The 15,920-nt window shown below is 39.3% G+C and overlaps 1 protein-coding gene across 1 annotated transcript; it reads left to right on the top strand.

Moving 5' to 3' along the window:
- The first annotated feature begins 824 nt into the window (after window positions 1–824).
- Window positions 825–15,590, top strand: LOC127430267 (protein phosphatase 1D-like). The gene is made up of 6 exons (XM_051679966.1): window positions 825–1,416; window positions 3,435–3,663; window positions 12,694–12,818; window positions 13,709–13,890; window positions 13,992–14,222; window positions 14,406–15,590. The coding sequence occupies exons 1-6, from the start codon at window positions 921–923 to the stop codon at window positions 14,814–14,816; spliced, it is 1,674 nt and encodes a 557-aa protein (XP_051535926.1). The 5' UTR covers window positions 825–920; the 3' UTR covers window positions 14,817–15,590.
- Window positions 15,591–15,920: the final 330 nt, after the last annotated feature.

The raw sequence follows: 15,920 nt of genomic DNA, 5'->3' as shown, positions 1-15,920 counted from the left end.
GCACTACCAAACAGAATTTCAGAACACATTTTTCACAATAGCTCCCCCCGCCCCCCCCCCCCCCCTTTATTTTTATTTTAATTTTTTTTATTTTAACTACAAATCTCCACTTTCAAACTTCCCTCGGTCTTCTCTCCAAATAGTTCTTCTTTTGTTTTTGACCATTCCCATTCTTCGTGCATATCGCAACCTGCTGGGCAGGGAGGAGAATTTATAGTAAAAAAGGACTTAAATATTGATCTGTTTCTCACCCACACCTATCATATTGTTGCTTAAGACATGGGTTTAACCACTGGAGTCATCTGGATTACTTTTATGCTGCCTTTATGTGCTTTTTTGAGCTTCAAAGTTTTGGACCCTGTTGACTTGCATTGCATGGACCTACAGAGTTTATATATTCTTCTAAAAATCTTCCTTTGTGTTCAGCAGAAGAAAGAAAGACACATCTGGGATTGCACGAGGGGGAGTTTTCATTTTGGGTGAATCGTCTCTTTCAGCATGTGCATTATGCTTATAAGCACAAGTTCAAAATGAAAACTTCAAAACGATCTGGAACTCAAAATGACAATGGCGTAATAGCCTCAATGCAGTGTTATGCCATTTCCACACTGGGTGTAAATCTAATGCATGCCCTCCTTATCTGATACTTTTACATGGTAGTATGCTTATATTTGGTCATTTACACATACACTACATAACCATGATGCATCGTGTTAGGACATTCTCAAAATGTTGTGCCCTTCTCCATCAAAGGGTCAAATAACTGAAAGTGTCCACTGACCCCTGTGAATTCGTCATCGGGATTCTGCGCATGCCCACAACATCGAAGGTAAACAAAGAGGGAAACCCGCACCCGGCCTGAGTCGTGCTTTTGCCTAAACACTTCTGCTTCTCAACCGGTCTTTCTGTCCGAACAAACAATGGATGGGATATTTTCATGCCGAGCAAGTATTTATTACGACCAAGGCGGTAGGAAATACATGGAGGACATGGTGACGATGAAGCAGGAGGATGAGCCGAGTGAGGATGAACTGAACGCCGCCGATCGTGGCGAGGTCGCGTCACCATCAAAAGACCTTCCCGCGGGGAAAACCCCTGACGCTTCGATCCAAGACTCTATCCCTGGATCTATAACTGTTACTTATGTTCAGGACGATAATGCTGGCTCAGCTCTTCAGCAGGCATCCATGCGCTCGGCACGCCCGCCCAAAAACATCTGTCAGCCTCGGGATATGGCTCTGTTTGCCGTTTTCGACGGCCACGGGGGTCCGGACGCGGCGCGCTTCGCCCGCGACCATCTGTGGGATCACATCAAAAAACAAAGGGGCTTTTGGTTAAAGGACGATGACGACGAGGTTTGTGCGGCTTTGCGAAGAGGTTTCATCTCTTGTCACCATGCCATGTGGAAGAAATTACGTAAGTTATGTAGTTGACCATTTGCTTGCAAGCCGATCATATGCATATGTTCTCATTTATTGTGTGTATCACTGTTTATTGATGAGCAAACTGCATTGGGCGGCCTCATGGCACAGGTTCGACCAGGATTTGATTGTTGTAATGAATGTGGAGGGCAGAGAATTCGACCAGCTGATGAGTTTGTATAATGGCACATTTTAAAGTATGTAGGGTTGCAACATACATTTGAAGTCAGAAATTAACATACACTTAGGTTGAAGTCATTAAAACTCATTTTTTAACCACTCCACAGATTTCATATTAGCAAACTAGTTTTGGCAAGTCGTTTAGGACATCAACTTTGTGCATGACACGAGTAATTTTTCCAACAATTGTTTATAGACAGATAGTTTCACTTTTAATTGACTATATCACAGTTTCAGTGGGTCAGAAGTTTACATACACCAAGTTAACTGTGCTTTTAAGCAGCTTGGAAAATGATGTCAAGCCTTTAGACAGTTGGCCAATTAGCTTCTGATAGGAGGTGTACCTGTGGATGTATTTTAAGGCCTACCTTCAAACTCAGTGCCTCTTTGCTTGACATCATGGGAAAATCAAAATAAATAAGCCAAGACCTCAGGAAAAAAAAAATTGTGGACCTCCACAAGTCTGGTTCATCCTTGGGAGCAATTTCCAAACACCTGAAGATACCACGTTCATCTATACAAACAACAGTACACGTATAAACACCATGGGACCACGCAGCCATCATACCACTCAGGAAGGAGACGCATTCTGTCTCCTAGAGATGAACGTAGTTTGGTGCAAAAAGTGCAAATCAATCCCATGGGTAGACAAGTATCTATATCCACAGTAAAACTAGTCCTGTATCGACATAACCTGAAAGGTTGCTCAGCAAGGAAGAAGCCTCTGCTCCAAATCCACCATAAAAAAAGACAGATTATAGTTTGCAAGTTCACATGGGGACAAAGATCTTACTTTTGAGAAAATGTCCTCTCTGAAGAAATAAAAATTGAACTGTTTGGCGATAATGACAATCGTTATGTTTGAAGGAAAAAGGGTGAGGCTTGCAAGCCAAAGAACACCATCCGAACCGTGAAGCATGGGGGTGGCAGCATCATGTTGTGGGGGTCCTTTGCTGCAGGAGGGACTGGTGAAATGAGGAAGGAAAATTATGTGGATACTTTGAAACAACATCAGCCAGGATGTTAAACTTGGTTGCAAATGGGTCTTCCAAATGGACAATGACCCCAAGCATACCTCCAAAGTTGTGGCAAAATGGCTTAAGGACAACAAAGTCAAGGTATTGGAGTGGCCATCACAAAGCCCTGACCTCAATACGTTAGAAAATTTGTGGGCAGAACTGAAAAAGCGTGTGCGAGCAAGGAGGCCTACAAACCTGACTCAGTTACACCAGTTCTGTCTGGAGGGATGGGCCAAAATTCCAGCAACTTATTGTGAGAATCGTGTGGATGGCTACCCAAAACATTTGGCCAAGTTAAACAATTTAAAGGCAATGCTACCAAATACTAACAAAGTGTATGTAAACTTCTGACCCACTGGGAATGTGATGAAAGAAATAAAAGCTGAAATAACTCATTCTCTCTACTATTATTCTGACATTTCACATTCTTAAAATAGTGATCCTAACTGACCTAAGACAGAGAAAGTTTTCTATGATTAAATGTCAGGAATTGGGAAAAACTGAGTTTAAATGTATTTGGCTAAGGTGTATGTAAACTTCTGACTTCAACTGTATAAATGCATCCTGCCAAAAGAAGTTGCACAACCCCTGCAGGCCACACTTAACAACTGTTCCATATCTGTACTGGAGTGGCAGCATAACTGAATGAGACTGTGCAAATAGAAATCTCAGCCCCTCCTCCTGAAAGCTGTAAATTGTTTAAGTAACACTGGGCAAAACTGACCAATTTATTCTTTTGGGTTCAAAATCAAATAGGAGATGTTTTGATGTTTACCCTAACCTTTTGTGTCTGACTTGTGTTTTGTGAATGCAGCGGAGTGGCCAAAGACCGTTACAGGACTTCCCAGCACATCAGGCACAACTGCCAGTATTGTTGTGATCCGACGTGACCGTATGTATGTGGCCCATGTTGGGGACTCAGCTGTGGTGTTGGGGGTGCAGGATGATCCCTCTGATGGGTTCATCCGAGCAGTGGAAATTACACAGGATCATAAACCTGAACTCCCAAAAGAAAGGGAGAGAATAGAGGGACTTGGTGGTAGGTGAGTTGTTTGAAACACAACTAGTCTGAATAAATAGTGTATTCACTGTGCTTGAGTCTGTTTTGAATCTGTGCAAGACATGAATGTTACTTGCTAGCTACGTAGCTGGAAGAAATGATTCTGCAATTTGATGGTGGACTTTCACGTAGCTCTCTGGATTTTTTTGGATGAATCTTTCATGATCAAAATAGACATCACAGTCATTATAGTTATTTATAACACCAACAGTATTCACCGTGGTCTGACTGGTTTTTGTTTATGCACCCAGAGCCTTGAAAGTGGGACAGCATAAGCAGTAACATTTGTCCTCATTTACATAATCTAATCTCTAGCTAGGGTGTTTCTTTGTCTTTTAGCCTAAAAAAAGAGCATAACAAACATGCCAACGTGATAATATTTTTAGGCACCCTTCATTGACCTATATCACCAGGGACGTGCACAGACATTTTGAGGGGCAGTCGCTTCAAAATTGTACGGTGGGGGGTGTTGGGTGTATACAGTCTCCGTCTGACAATTTCCTTTTCGCCATAATTATTTTTAAACCTGTGTTACTTTTAAAAGCTTTACTAAACAAATGAATGACACTTTTATCAATGGAGTAGGTAGGCCTGTTAATGAAAATATTGTGCTTACTAATTCGGTTATTTTGTATTTATAATTATTTTCCAAAATATGCTAAAGACATATATGCAAAGGGTGGGATCATTTGCACTATTCAGGAAAAAAAAAAAAAAAAAAAATTAAATACCTGGGTTTAGGTTTCAAAAACATACGAAAATAAATGCGCAATGCATTGTGTTGAACGAGAATGCACAACTGTAAGAAGATTTAAAATCTTTTCAGAACATTCTTTGTATTTATGGACTACAGGAAGGTTTGGTTCATAATAAAAAAGAAAAAAAAAAAGAAAAATAGTTGTTACGTTAATTGAGCCAATATAAATAAAGGTTAATAGCCTATTATGTCTGACTTTATGCAAATTAACACAAACAGACGGTAAGACCAGTAGCGGATTTAGGCATGGGTGACATGCGTAGTTGCCCAGGGCGCATCTGGCGGCAACAACTTTGAGGGTGTGTTGAAGTGGGTTTCGCACAGGGCCCCATACAAGCTAGAACTGCCACTGGGTAAGACTGCTGATTATGCGTAATAGATTTGCATATAATCACGAGAACATATACTGAACCAGTAATGCATACATAAATAAAATCTGTCATCTAGGCTTATACAGGCAAATAAATCAGATCTTTAAATCAAGCAGGCTCACAGAATAAAAAAATTCAAGTTGTGTACTTTTAAGGACAAATAATGATTGTGAGTAAAGGCGCAGTACAGTATCGCCTACATTTCAAAGTGTATTCTTTAAATATTCTACAATATGCATAATCGCAATTGGGGATGAAAGGAACAACAATGAACTTGTTTATATTTGCTTATATAGACGAGCGCAATTATGAACAATGCAGCAGAAATCCGAACTAAGCTTTCTTAATTTAAAGTGTGCATTAGTTTCCTCAGTCACGTGCTCTGCGTCTGTTGTGAGAGTGCACGTGTAATCTGAGGCGGCCTCTGTAATACATTGGGTATTATTATAGTCATTGTAATTGATTATTAAATTCCATAATCGATGCATCAAAATTTCAGAATAATATATTGACACATTTTTACACACCTAAATACTATTATTTTGCATTTTAAAAAAAAAGTAATTTGGGTGTATAAGCTTTAATTTTTGGTGGCATTTGAGGGGCACCTCAGCAAAATGGCAGGAGCTCGAGCCCCTAGAGCAGACCTAGGCAATTTATGGCCCACAGGCCGGATCTGGCCCTCCACATGGTTTAATGGGGCCCGCAGCTCATTTAACCTAAAAGCATTTTTTTTCATTGGATATTTCAGTTATCTTGCATTGGAACCTATCGCGCCTCCACAAGTGTTTAACATGCTTAGTGTTGCCAGATAAGAGACCCAACACCCCCAATTTGAGATTTATACTTGTGCAAATTGGAAATATTCTGTCTAATGTTATACTTATTTTGTGCAATCTGGCAACCATGCACTTATATATTGTGTGCTCTTTCTAGCTCTCGCTTTACCCTTTGAACAACTTAGCAATCTCTAGTGCAATATTCTGCTCAAGAAAAAGTGTTGTCCACTTTGTGTCCACAAGTACTGTTACTTCCCAAAAAATGTAGTGTGAGTAGAGTAAAAGTACCTGTCCTAAAAACTACTCAAGTAAGAGTAAAAGAGTAGCTTATTTAAAAGTACTCATGAGTAGTTAGTATTGAGTACTGAGTTGCAAAAACTATGCCCCATTACAATGAACACTGTATGCTGCAATTTTAAAATGTAACACACATACTGGAATTTACATTTCCTTTTATGGCTGTTTGCCAGAAAGAATAAAAAATATAGGTATTTTATAGGTGTTTTTGACTGCCAACTTTTAAAATACATCACATATCTATGATAAACACTACATGAATCTGATTCCAAAAAAATAAAAGGGCGACATGATTACAGAAATGAAAAGATTAAAACGTTATTTTCAATACACCAATCACCATTTTAAATCGTAATGTATAAAACGATTACATTAAAATCAGTTTATGTGTAGGGTCTAAATTTCCCTTAATGACGACAAGTTGTTGTTGTTGTGCATAAAACATGTTCTTTTTTCTTTTTTGGATTTTCTCCCCTTTTTCTCCCAATTTGGAATGCCCAATTCCCAATGCGCTCTAAGTCCTCGTGGCGGCGTAGTGACTCGCCTCAGTCCAGATGGCGGAGGATGAATCTCAGCTGCCTCCTCGTCTGAGAACGACAACCCGCGCATCTGATCAAGTGACTTGTTGAGCGCGTTGCCACGGAGATATAGCATGTGTGGAGGCTTCACGCCATCCACCGCGACACCCACACACAACTTACCACGCGCCCCACCGAGAGCGAACCACATTATAGCGATCACGAGGAGGTTACCCCGTGTGACTCTACCCTCCCTAGCAACCGGGACAATTTGGTTGCTTAGGAGACCCAGCTGGAGTCACTCAACACACCCTGGGATTCGAACTAGTGAACTCCAGGGGTGGTAGTCAGCGTCTTTACCACTGAGCTACCCAGGCCCCCCTATGCATAAACATGTTCAAAACAGAGGTTCAAAAACAATGCAAAATACACTAAAAAAGCAGGGTCACTTGGAGTGTCATGTCCTGCACAATAGAGGGGGTAGAGCAGGCGTGGGAAAAGTTGTTTGGTACAGGGGCCACATCGGGCTTAAAAAGGAATAATTTACCCAAAAATTAAAATTCTGTCATCATTTACTCACACTCATACCATCCCGGATGTGTATGACTTTATTTCTTCTGCAGAACACAAATTAAGATTTTTAGAAGAATATCTCAGCTCTTTTGGTCCATACAATGCAAGTGAATCGGTGCCAAAATTTTTAAGCTCCACAAATCACGTAAATCAGCATAAAAGTAGTCTAATCCATGTGACTCCAATGGTTAAATCCATGTCTTCAGAAGAGATATATTTGTGTTCTGCTGAAGAAAGTCATACACATCTGGGATGGCATGAGGGTGAGTAAATGAAAAGATCATTTTTTAATTTTTCCTTTAAGTAGTACATGGGGGGCCACATTGAACTCTTGAGATACAATGTTCTGCATTGATTTAGTTCTTGTATCTTTTAAGCCGAGAAATAGTTTTCTCATTCTAATGCGTGATGCACAATTTTCTGAAGTGTATTTGTGACTGATGGAATATTCTGCCTTAAGTATTGCTCTGCAAGGGTTGATACTTTTTATCTTTATAAAGGCTAAGCATAATTATAAATTATTTTATCATCTCTAATTTCCTGGTAATTTATTATACCAATTAACACACACTCTACATCATGGGTCGGTATTATTAAAAAACGAACAATATTTAAAAAAAATAATAATATTATTATTAACAATGCCACTGTTTGATTATATTACATGAATACTTTTAAAGCTACTGAAGTTATTCAGCCAAATGCAGTGAGGGGTTTTCTCGTTTTCTTGTTATTGTTGTTTGATTATTAGCCTTTTAATGACACACTAGACAATGGTCTTTTCAGTTACACTACAAGTGACTTTTTGTCCCACTGTTTACGTTCACTTTCGACATAAACGACTGCGTTTACATTAATGCCTCACCAAGGCAGGCATTGGTGGAATTATAAAGTGTATTTGACCATTTAGGCGCGTACCTGCATTAGCGCTCTCGGAGCACACGTGCATGTAAAGCGCACAAACATTAGCCTCCTGTCAATCAAACAGTGCACAGCTACAGATGCCAGGAAATAAAAAGTCAATCTTTTATATTTTATCTAGATCAACCAACCAGTGGGGCTCTTGCTATTGCGATCGATGTAATGAACACCCCTTGTTTAGATATAGAAAATACTCAAAAGTTTATCGTCGATATCGAGGACATCTCTCTTTCTTTTTTATTTCGATAAATATCGAGATCGTTTTATCGCCCAGCCCTATTGATAACATTGCATTAATCTCTCACAGCAACCCAATAAACTCAGTGATAGCTAAATTACAGGCTATGCTATACACACACAGAATCTTTTAAGCAGAAGTATAAAATTTACCTCAATATGTTTCTTCAAATTAGAGGCAGGATTAATGCAGATATCTGGCTTGAGCAAGCTAAACTTACATGACATGATCAAGCAATTGGCCTTTTTCACTGTGAAAATCCTAGGTGCGGCCATGGATGGTCAAGTGTTGAACTGTGCTTGAGGCATCCTCCACATCCATAACAGGTGGATCCGAATCTATACAGCTGCCGTTCAAATTTTTGTGTGATTGATTGTGACTGGAGTGATTTGACGGGAGTCATGAGACTTGATGGATAACAGTAAAATCAGGACAGGGAAGTCGCGAACACAGACGCAGGGAAAATAGCGCAGTGAAAGTACAGTTACAGCACTTAAAATATAGTAAGTATATATATAATATATATATATATATACACTATATTGCCAAAAGTATTCGCTTATCTGCCTTTAGACGCATATGAACTTAAGTGACATCCCATTCTTAATCCATAGGGTTTAATATGACGTCGGCCCACCCTTTGCAGCTATAACAGCTTCAACTCTTCTGGGAAGGCTTTCCACAAGGTTTAGGAGTGTGTTAATGGGAATTTTTGACCATTCTTCCAGAAGCGCATTTGTGAGGTCAGACACTGATGTTGGACGAGAAGGCCTGGCTCGCAGTCTTCGCTCTAATTCATCCCAAAGGTGCTCTATCGGGTTGATGTCAGGACTCTGTGCAGGCCAGTCAAGTTCTTCCACACCAAACTCGCTCATCCATGTCTTTATAGACCTTGCTTTGTGCACTGGTGCGCAGTCATGTTGGAACAGGAAGGGGCCATCCCCAAACTGTTCCCACAAAGTTGGGAGCATGGAATTGTCCAAAATCTCTTGGTATGCTGAAGCATTCAGAGTTCCTTTCACTGGAACTAAGGGGCCAAGCCCAGCTCCTGAAAAACAACCCCACACCATAATCACCCCTCCATCAAACTTCACAGTTGACACAATGCAGTCAGACAAGTACCGTTCTCCTGGCAACCGCCAAACCCAGACTCGTCCATCAGATTGCCAGATGGAGAAGCGTGATTCGTCACTCCAGAGAACGCGTCTCCACTGCTCTAGAGTCCAGTGGCGGCATGCTTTACACCACTGCATCCGACGCTTTGCATTGCACTTGGTGATGTATGGCTTGGATGCAGCTGCTCAGCCATGGAAACCCATTCCATGAAGCTCTCTACGCACTGTTCTTGAGCTAATCTGAAGGCCACATGAACTTTGGAGGTCTGTAGCGATTGACTCAGCATCCGCTGACCCCGCTGTGTCATTTTACGTGGCCTACCACTTTGTGGCTGAGTTGCTGTCATTCCCAATCGCTTCCACTTTGTTATAATACCACTGACAGTTGACTGTGGAATATTTAGTAGCGAGGATATTTCACGACTGGACTTGTTGCACAGGTGGCATCCTATCACATTACCACGCTGGAATTCACTGAGCTCCTGAGAGCGGCCCATTCTTTCACAAATGTTTGTAGAAGCAGTCTGCATGCCTAGGTGCTTCATTTTATACACCTGTGGACATGGAAGTGATTGGAACACCTGAATTCAATTATTTGGATAGGTGAGCGAATACTTTTGGCAATATAGTGTATATACTATACTAAGTAAAAGTATGCCATTTTTTAACTACTTAAAGTACAATTCCTGGGAAAAACTACTTGCAGTAACGGGAGTATTTGTAATTCATTACTATACACCCCTGCATTCAACTGATAACACAGTATAGTTAGGACATTACTGATGTAAAAAGAAAAAAAAAGCACCATCACTATTTGAAAAAAGTCATTTTTGATCAAATCTAGACAGGCCCCATTTCCAGCAGCCATCATGCCAACACCTTATCCTGGAGTAATCATGCTAAATTGATAATTTGGTACTAGAAAATCACTTGCCATTATAGCAACCACAGTAGAAAGCTATTTGTTTGTTAAATGAAGCTTAACATTGTCTTTGTGTTTGTTTTTGAGTTGCCACAGTATGCAATAGACTGGTATGTCTTAAGGTCAATATTAGGTCAGAAATGGCAAAAAAGAAACTGCTTTCTCTAGAAACTCATCAGTCACTCATTGTTTTGAGAAATGAAGGCTATACAATGCTTGAAATTGCCAAAAAACTGAAGATTTCATACAAAGGTGTACACCACAGTCTTCAAAGACAAAGAACAACTGGCTCTAACAAGAACAGAAAGAGATGTGAAAGGCCAGATGTAAAACTAAACAAGAGGATAAGTACATCAGAGTCTCAGTAAAGAGAAGACTCGGGTGCACCCCTGCCCTAAAGCCACCCCCTTTGCACGTGCCTGTATATCACTGTTTTTCCTCTATAGATTTGTTTTATGATTGCTTGTGGTAATGTTGAGGATATAAGTGCATAGTATATACACTACCGTTCAAAAGTTTGAAATCACGGAGACATTTTTGTTTTTGAAAGAAATGCATGCTTCTGTTCACCAAGGATACATTCAATTGATCAGAAATTCTGCCAAAAACATTTGTAATTTTGCAAATTACAACCCGTATTCCCAAAAAATTTGGACAGTATTAAAAATGCTAATAAAAACAAAAAGGAGTGTTTTTGTAAATTCTATTCAACCTGTGCTATTTTGAAAGCACTACAACACATTATTTGATGTTTTACCATGTGAATTTAATTGTTGTTGTTTTTTGAGAATAAATACCCATTTCAATCCAGATGATTGCAGCATGCTACAAAAAAGTTGGGACAGTTATATTTTGTTTACCACTGTGGAACCTCACAATTCTTCTTCTGATAACACTTAAGCATTTGGGCACTGAAGACACAAGTTTAAGTTTAGCAAGCAGAATTTCCTCCCATTCATCCATTATGCAGGTCTTCATCTGCAAAATTGTACGTGGCCTTCATTGCATGTTTTGCGCATTTTAATGCGCCACTTATTCTCAATTGGAGACAGGTCAGGACTGCAGACAGGCCAATCTAGCACCCACACTCTCTGCTTATGCAGCCATGCACCTGTAATCTGGGCAGTATGTGGTTTGGCGTTGTCCTGCTGCATAATGCAGGGATGTCCTTGGAAAAGACTGCATCTGGATGGCTGTTTTTTCCAAAAACTATTTGAAATATCGACTCGTAGGACCACAAAACACGACTCCACTGTTCTACTTTCCATCTCAGATTAAACCGAGCCCAGAGAAGTCTGTGGCACTTCTGGACAGTGTTGATGTATGGCTTCTGCTTTGCATAGGAAAGACTGAACTTTGAATGGTGAATAGGTAAACTTTTCAGTCAACACCAAGTATTCCTGTGCCCATGTTATGTTACCCATTACACATGCATGACAGTTTTTAAGATGGTGACATCTGAGGAGATCACGCACATTCAGAAGTGGTTTTCGTCTTGCCCTTTACGCATTGAGATTTGACCGGATTCCTTGAATCTTTTAACTATATTGTGCACCACAGAGGGGGAAATGCCCAAAGTCCTTCTAATTTGTCTTTGGGGAACTTTGTTCTCAAAGCGCTGGATTATGTGCTGATGCATCTGTTGGTAAATTGGCGAGTCTCGAACCTTATCGATAACTAATCGCTCATTTGAAACGCATTCACAAGAAACTCAACAGTATATTGTTATTTTGAGAGATGAATGCTATTCCATACAGTGCTGACTTAAAAGAAACAAACTGGATCAAACCAGGACAAAGAAAGAGGCAGATGTCCCAGATGTACAACAACAAGAAGACAAGTCCATAAGAGTCTCTAGTTTGAGAAACAGACTTCTCACATGTCCTAAACTGGCAGCTTCAATAACCAGTGCATGCCAGTTTCATCTTCAAAAGTGAGTTGAAGATGGCATTTTAGGCGGCTTTCAAGGATAAAACTACATTGAAACTGGCAAGTAAGAAGAAAACGGTAGAATGGGCAAACAAACTCATAAGTTTGAGGTGTTGAGCTGTTGGACATGTTTGATCGTGAAAAGTGTCCTACAAACAAAATACATGTTTGGGGAGTGCTACAGAAAACGGGATGTAATTTCACCTGAATATCTGGGGGGGGGGGGGCTGACTGCAAGAATGCTTGAGGTGTCATTGCTGAAGTAGTGGATTCTTTAATGAACAAAGTTTGAAAAACAGCATTTCTTTAAGCATGAATAGTCATTTGTAACATAATAAATGTCTTGACTGTAATTCTTGATCTATTTAAAGCATCAATGGTGAATAAAAGTTTCATTTTCTTTCAAAAACATACAAATTTCATAGTGATTCCAAGAGGTCAGAGGTCAGGAAACGTGTACAACTGAAGTATACTTTGGCCTATAGTTTTAGGCAAGGATACAAGTTTACAGGTATCTTTGGTCAGTAGCTTTTTATATGAAACAGTTACTATGCTGAGACCTGTTACAGATCATTTTCACATTTCTCCTCCAGTGTAATTAAGAAGTCTGGAGTCAATAGGGTTGTGTGGAAGAGACCCAGACTCACCCACAATGGACCAGTGAGGAGGAGCACTGTTATTGATCAGATCCCTTTCCTTGCTGTGGCCCGAGCTCTTGGTAAGGTGTCAAAGATAGCTAAGATGTACCTGCATCACATTATTTGAACCTGTTAATGCTTTGTTTTTTAAACTTAAACTGATTAGAATGTTGAGTTTCAAAACAGACAATTCAGTTTTTTTTTTTGTTTTTTTTTAACCTGGATAATTGCATATAAATAAACAAAATAGAGAGTGAAGTTTAGAAAGTGAGTTTCAAAACATCAGACACTTCAGAGTTTTTGAACTTGGATAAAAGCTTCAATTGTTTATAACCAACAAAAACAGTGATTAGAATGTTGAGTAAGCTTCAAAACATCTGACACTTCAGAGTGTTTGAACTTGGATAAAAGCTTTGTTTATAAACAACAAAAAACTGATTTAGAATATTGTTTGAGTTTTAGGTCATCATACAAGTCAGGAATTTGAACCCATATCATTTTTTAATTGCTTATAAACTTAAAAAAAATGATTAGCATGTTGTGTGAGTTTCAAAACATCAGACAAATCAGCAGAGATTGTCTATTGTCTTGCTACTCTTGATGGACAGGTAATACAACCAGGTCTGCAGGGTTGCAAATTGCAACATGACACCATGATAAACTCTGTTCTTTTGCAACAACAAACAAAACATGAAATTGCAACACAGGCTTTTTAGAGGTTAAACATAGAGTTTAGCAAAGTTTTAGATAAAGATGAAGGTCAAGCAGTTCCTGTAGGTGATAGCAGCTCCAGGTTTAATAGACCATATTATTCCACCAAAACCTTACAAAGTGTCCAGTTTAATATGCTGTGTGCTGGTTAGTTAATGGAGAAATAATGTCCTATTATGTATACACTTATCTGTTGTAACCAATGTAAAACCCCCTTATATGTATTAATGCAATTTAACCTCAATCCATGTGCGTTTAGGTGATCTGTGGAGTTACGACTTCTACAGTGGAGAGTTTGTTGTTTCTCCAGAGCCTGATACTGCTGTTATCAAGCTGGATTTGAAGCAGCACCGGTATGTCATCATAGGCAGTGATGGGTTATGGAACATGGTGTCAGCGCAGGAGGCTGTGTCTATTTGTCAGGACAATGACAAGGCAAATGTGAGCACAACATGTCCGGAATGTTTGATATTAAGATTTCAAGATAGGCAGTGATTATTTTTTTGAAAAATGTTTGCTTACATAAATGTATTTTCCCACAGGCAAAGAACCAAAAGGACAATGTTTCTAATGCTTTTCTGTTAGTAAACCATGCCTTACTGAGATGGCGTCAACGCATGCTCCGGGCTGATAATACCAGCGCCATAGTTATCTGTTTGGAGTCATTCAGGACATCTTCAGAGAGCTTGCCACCTTATGAGGTTGTGTATAATCAACAGGGACCAAAGTGTGACTCCATTCCTAAATCTTGCCCCAACACTGTGTCAACTCAGGTTAGGACAGCTTAAAATTTGCTGTTTGTCTATAACAATACAATTCCTGATAATGGGACGATCTGCATAAAGGCAATGTCCATTCAAAAATGGTCAAATTAATTCCAGCCTGCTTTATTTGACAAGACTATTGTGTTGTATTGCATTGCATCAAGCTTCATATAGTTCCCTCTTTTGATTTAGATTCAACTGCAAGATGCACCTTCACCTCCAAGTGAACTCCAGCCAACCCTGGAGCAGCAAAACAGCAGCTGTGAGACAAGCAGTTGTGTAATATCCGAATCACCTCCTGATAGCCTTACAAACTCTGATGACCTGCCTTGCAAAGGCCTCAGTAATAACTCCTTGGATAATGAGGCCAGTTGTGTCCGAGTGCCTACAGGCAAACGGGTGCTAGAGGATTCATCCAGACCTGTAGGGAAGAAGCCCCGTCGTAGTTTGTCCCATTCCACTTATATAGAGTCCTCACGTATATCCCCACGAAAACAGAGCCAGCAGCCCTTGCCGAAGAGCAGCGGCAAGGGTCAAAAACAATCTGAAACTGTTCAAGCTCTTCTTCAGCAGCACGGTAAAACTACTGTATGTGTTTGTTGACATTTGTGTTCCTATTACAGTACAATCTTACATTCACAATGGACAGTCAGACTCCGATTATAGTACATATAAGCTACTGAGAAACCAAATCCTGAAGCAAGTAACCATGTTAAAAACACTCTTCCGTTCAAAACACCCATGTTTAAGTGTATGATATTTTAAGCTTTTATACTTTATATTTTGGAAACTAATGAAAAGACAAAGTGTTGTTTAATTCAATTTTAAATTGGTTTTTGTTTTTCTTCTAATGCGTGTTTACTGCTTATTCCTAATCGGTTTCAAAAAAGTATTTCAATTTTGTTATGCGTCAGTTCATTCGGGTTGACATGATGGATCAAATAGGTATTTTTGCACTTAAAAAAAAAAAAAAAACCTTTCCTTTACCAAAAAAACAACCTTTATCTTCTGAGAAGATAATTCCCTGCATCTTACATGTCACCTGTTTCAAAATTTGTTTGTCTCAAGAGATTTTGCTGGGAGCAATGGTATAGGTATTTTTGTACATTGTTTTACCTATCAAAGAGAACGATTCATCATATGTAGTGGTTACTGGTATCAAATCTAAACCCTATGTCATAAAGTGTAATGTTAATGTTAAATGTAAGCATGAACTTTATGAATTATGCATTTTGGATTTTAAACATTACAGTTGTTTGACTGTTTTCATGTTTTTCAATAACATTTTGATGTTTTACTTTTTTCCATAATAAAAGAAATGATCATTCTAAACTGAAGGTGCTGTCATACTTAAACAGGCCAATAAAAAAAACTTTTACAGTGAGAAATTTTCACTGATTTACTTGACTGATCATTAATTTATTTGAACTTTAAAGGAATAGTTTACCCAAAAATGAAAATTCTCTCGTGAATTTTCCAAACTCATGACATGAATCCATGTCTTCTCTCTCAGACATGGGTTAAACACTAGAGTTGTATATTACTTTTATGCTGCCTTTATATGCTTTTTGAAGCTTCAGCGCTTTGGTCACTTCAAAGTTTTGGCCACCATTCACTTGCCTGGACCTACAGAGCTAAAACATTTTTCTAAAATTCTTCGTTTGTGTTCTGCAGAAGAAAGAAAGTCATGCACATCTTGAATGGCAC

Source organism: Myxocyprinus asiaticus, chromosome 39 (genome assembly GCF_019703515.2).
Source record: "Myxocyprinus asiaticus isolate MX2 ecotype Aquarium Trade chromosome 39, UBuf_Myxa_2, whole genome shotgun sequence".
NCBI lineage: Eukaryota > Metazoa > Chordata > Actinopteri > Cypriniformes > Catostomidae > Myxocyprinus > Myxocyprinus asiaticus.
This window is presented reverse-complemented; position numbering and strand designations above follow the sequence as displayed.

Coding starts and splice junctions, on each gene's coding strand:
- LOC127430267 (XM_051679966.1), top strand. CDS start 921: ATGGATGGGATATTTTCATGCCGAGCAAGTATTTATTACGACCAAGGC. Junction 3,664..12,693: donor ATAGAGGGACTTGGTGGTAG/GTGAGTTGTTTG, acceptor TTTCTCCTCCAG/TGTAATTAAGAAGTCTGGAG. Junction 12,819..13,708: donor TGCTGTGGCCCGAGCTCTTG/GTAAGGTGTCAA, acceptor ATGTGCGTTTAG/GTGATCTGTGGAGTTACGAC.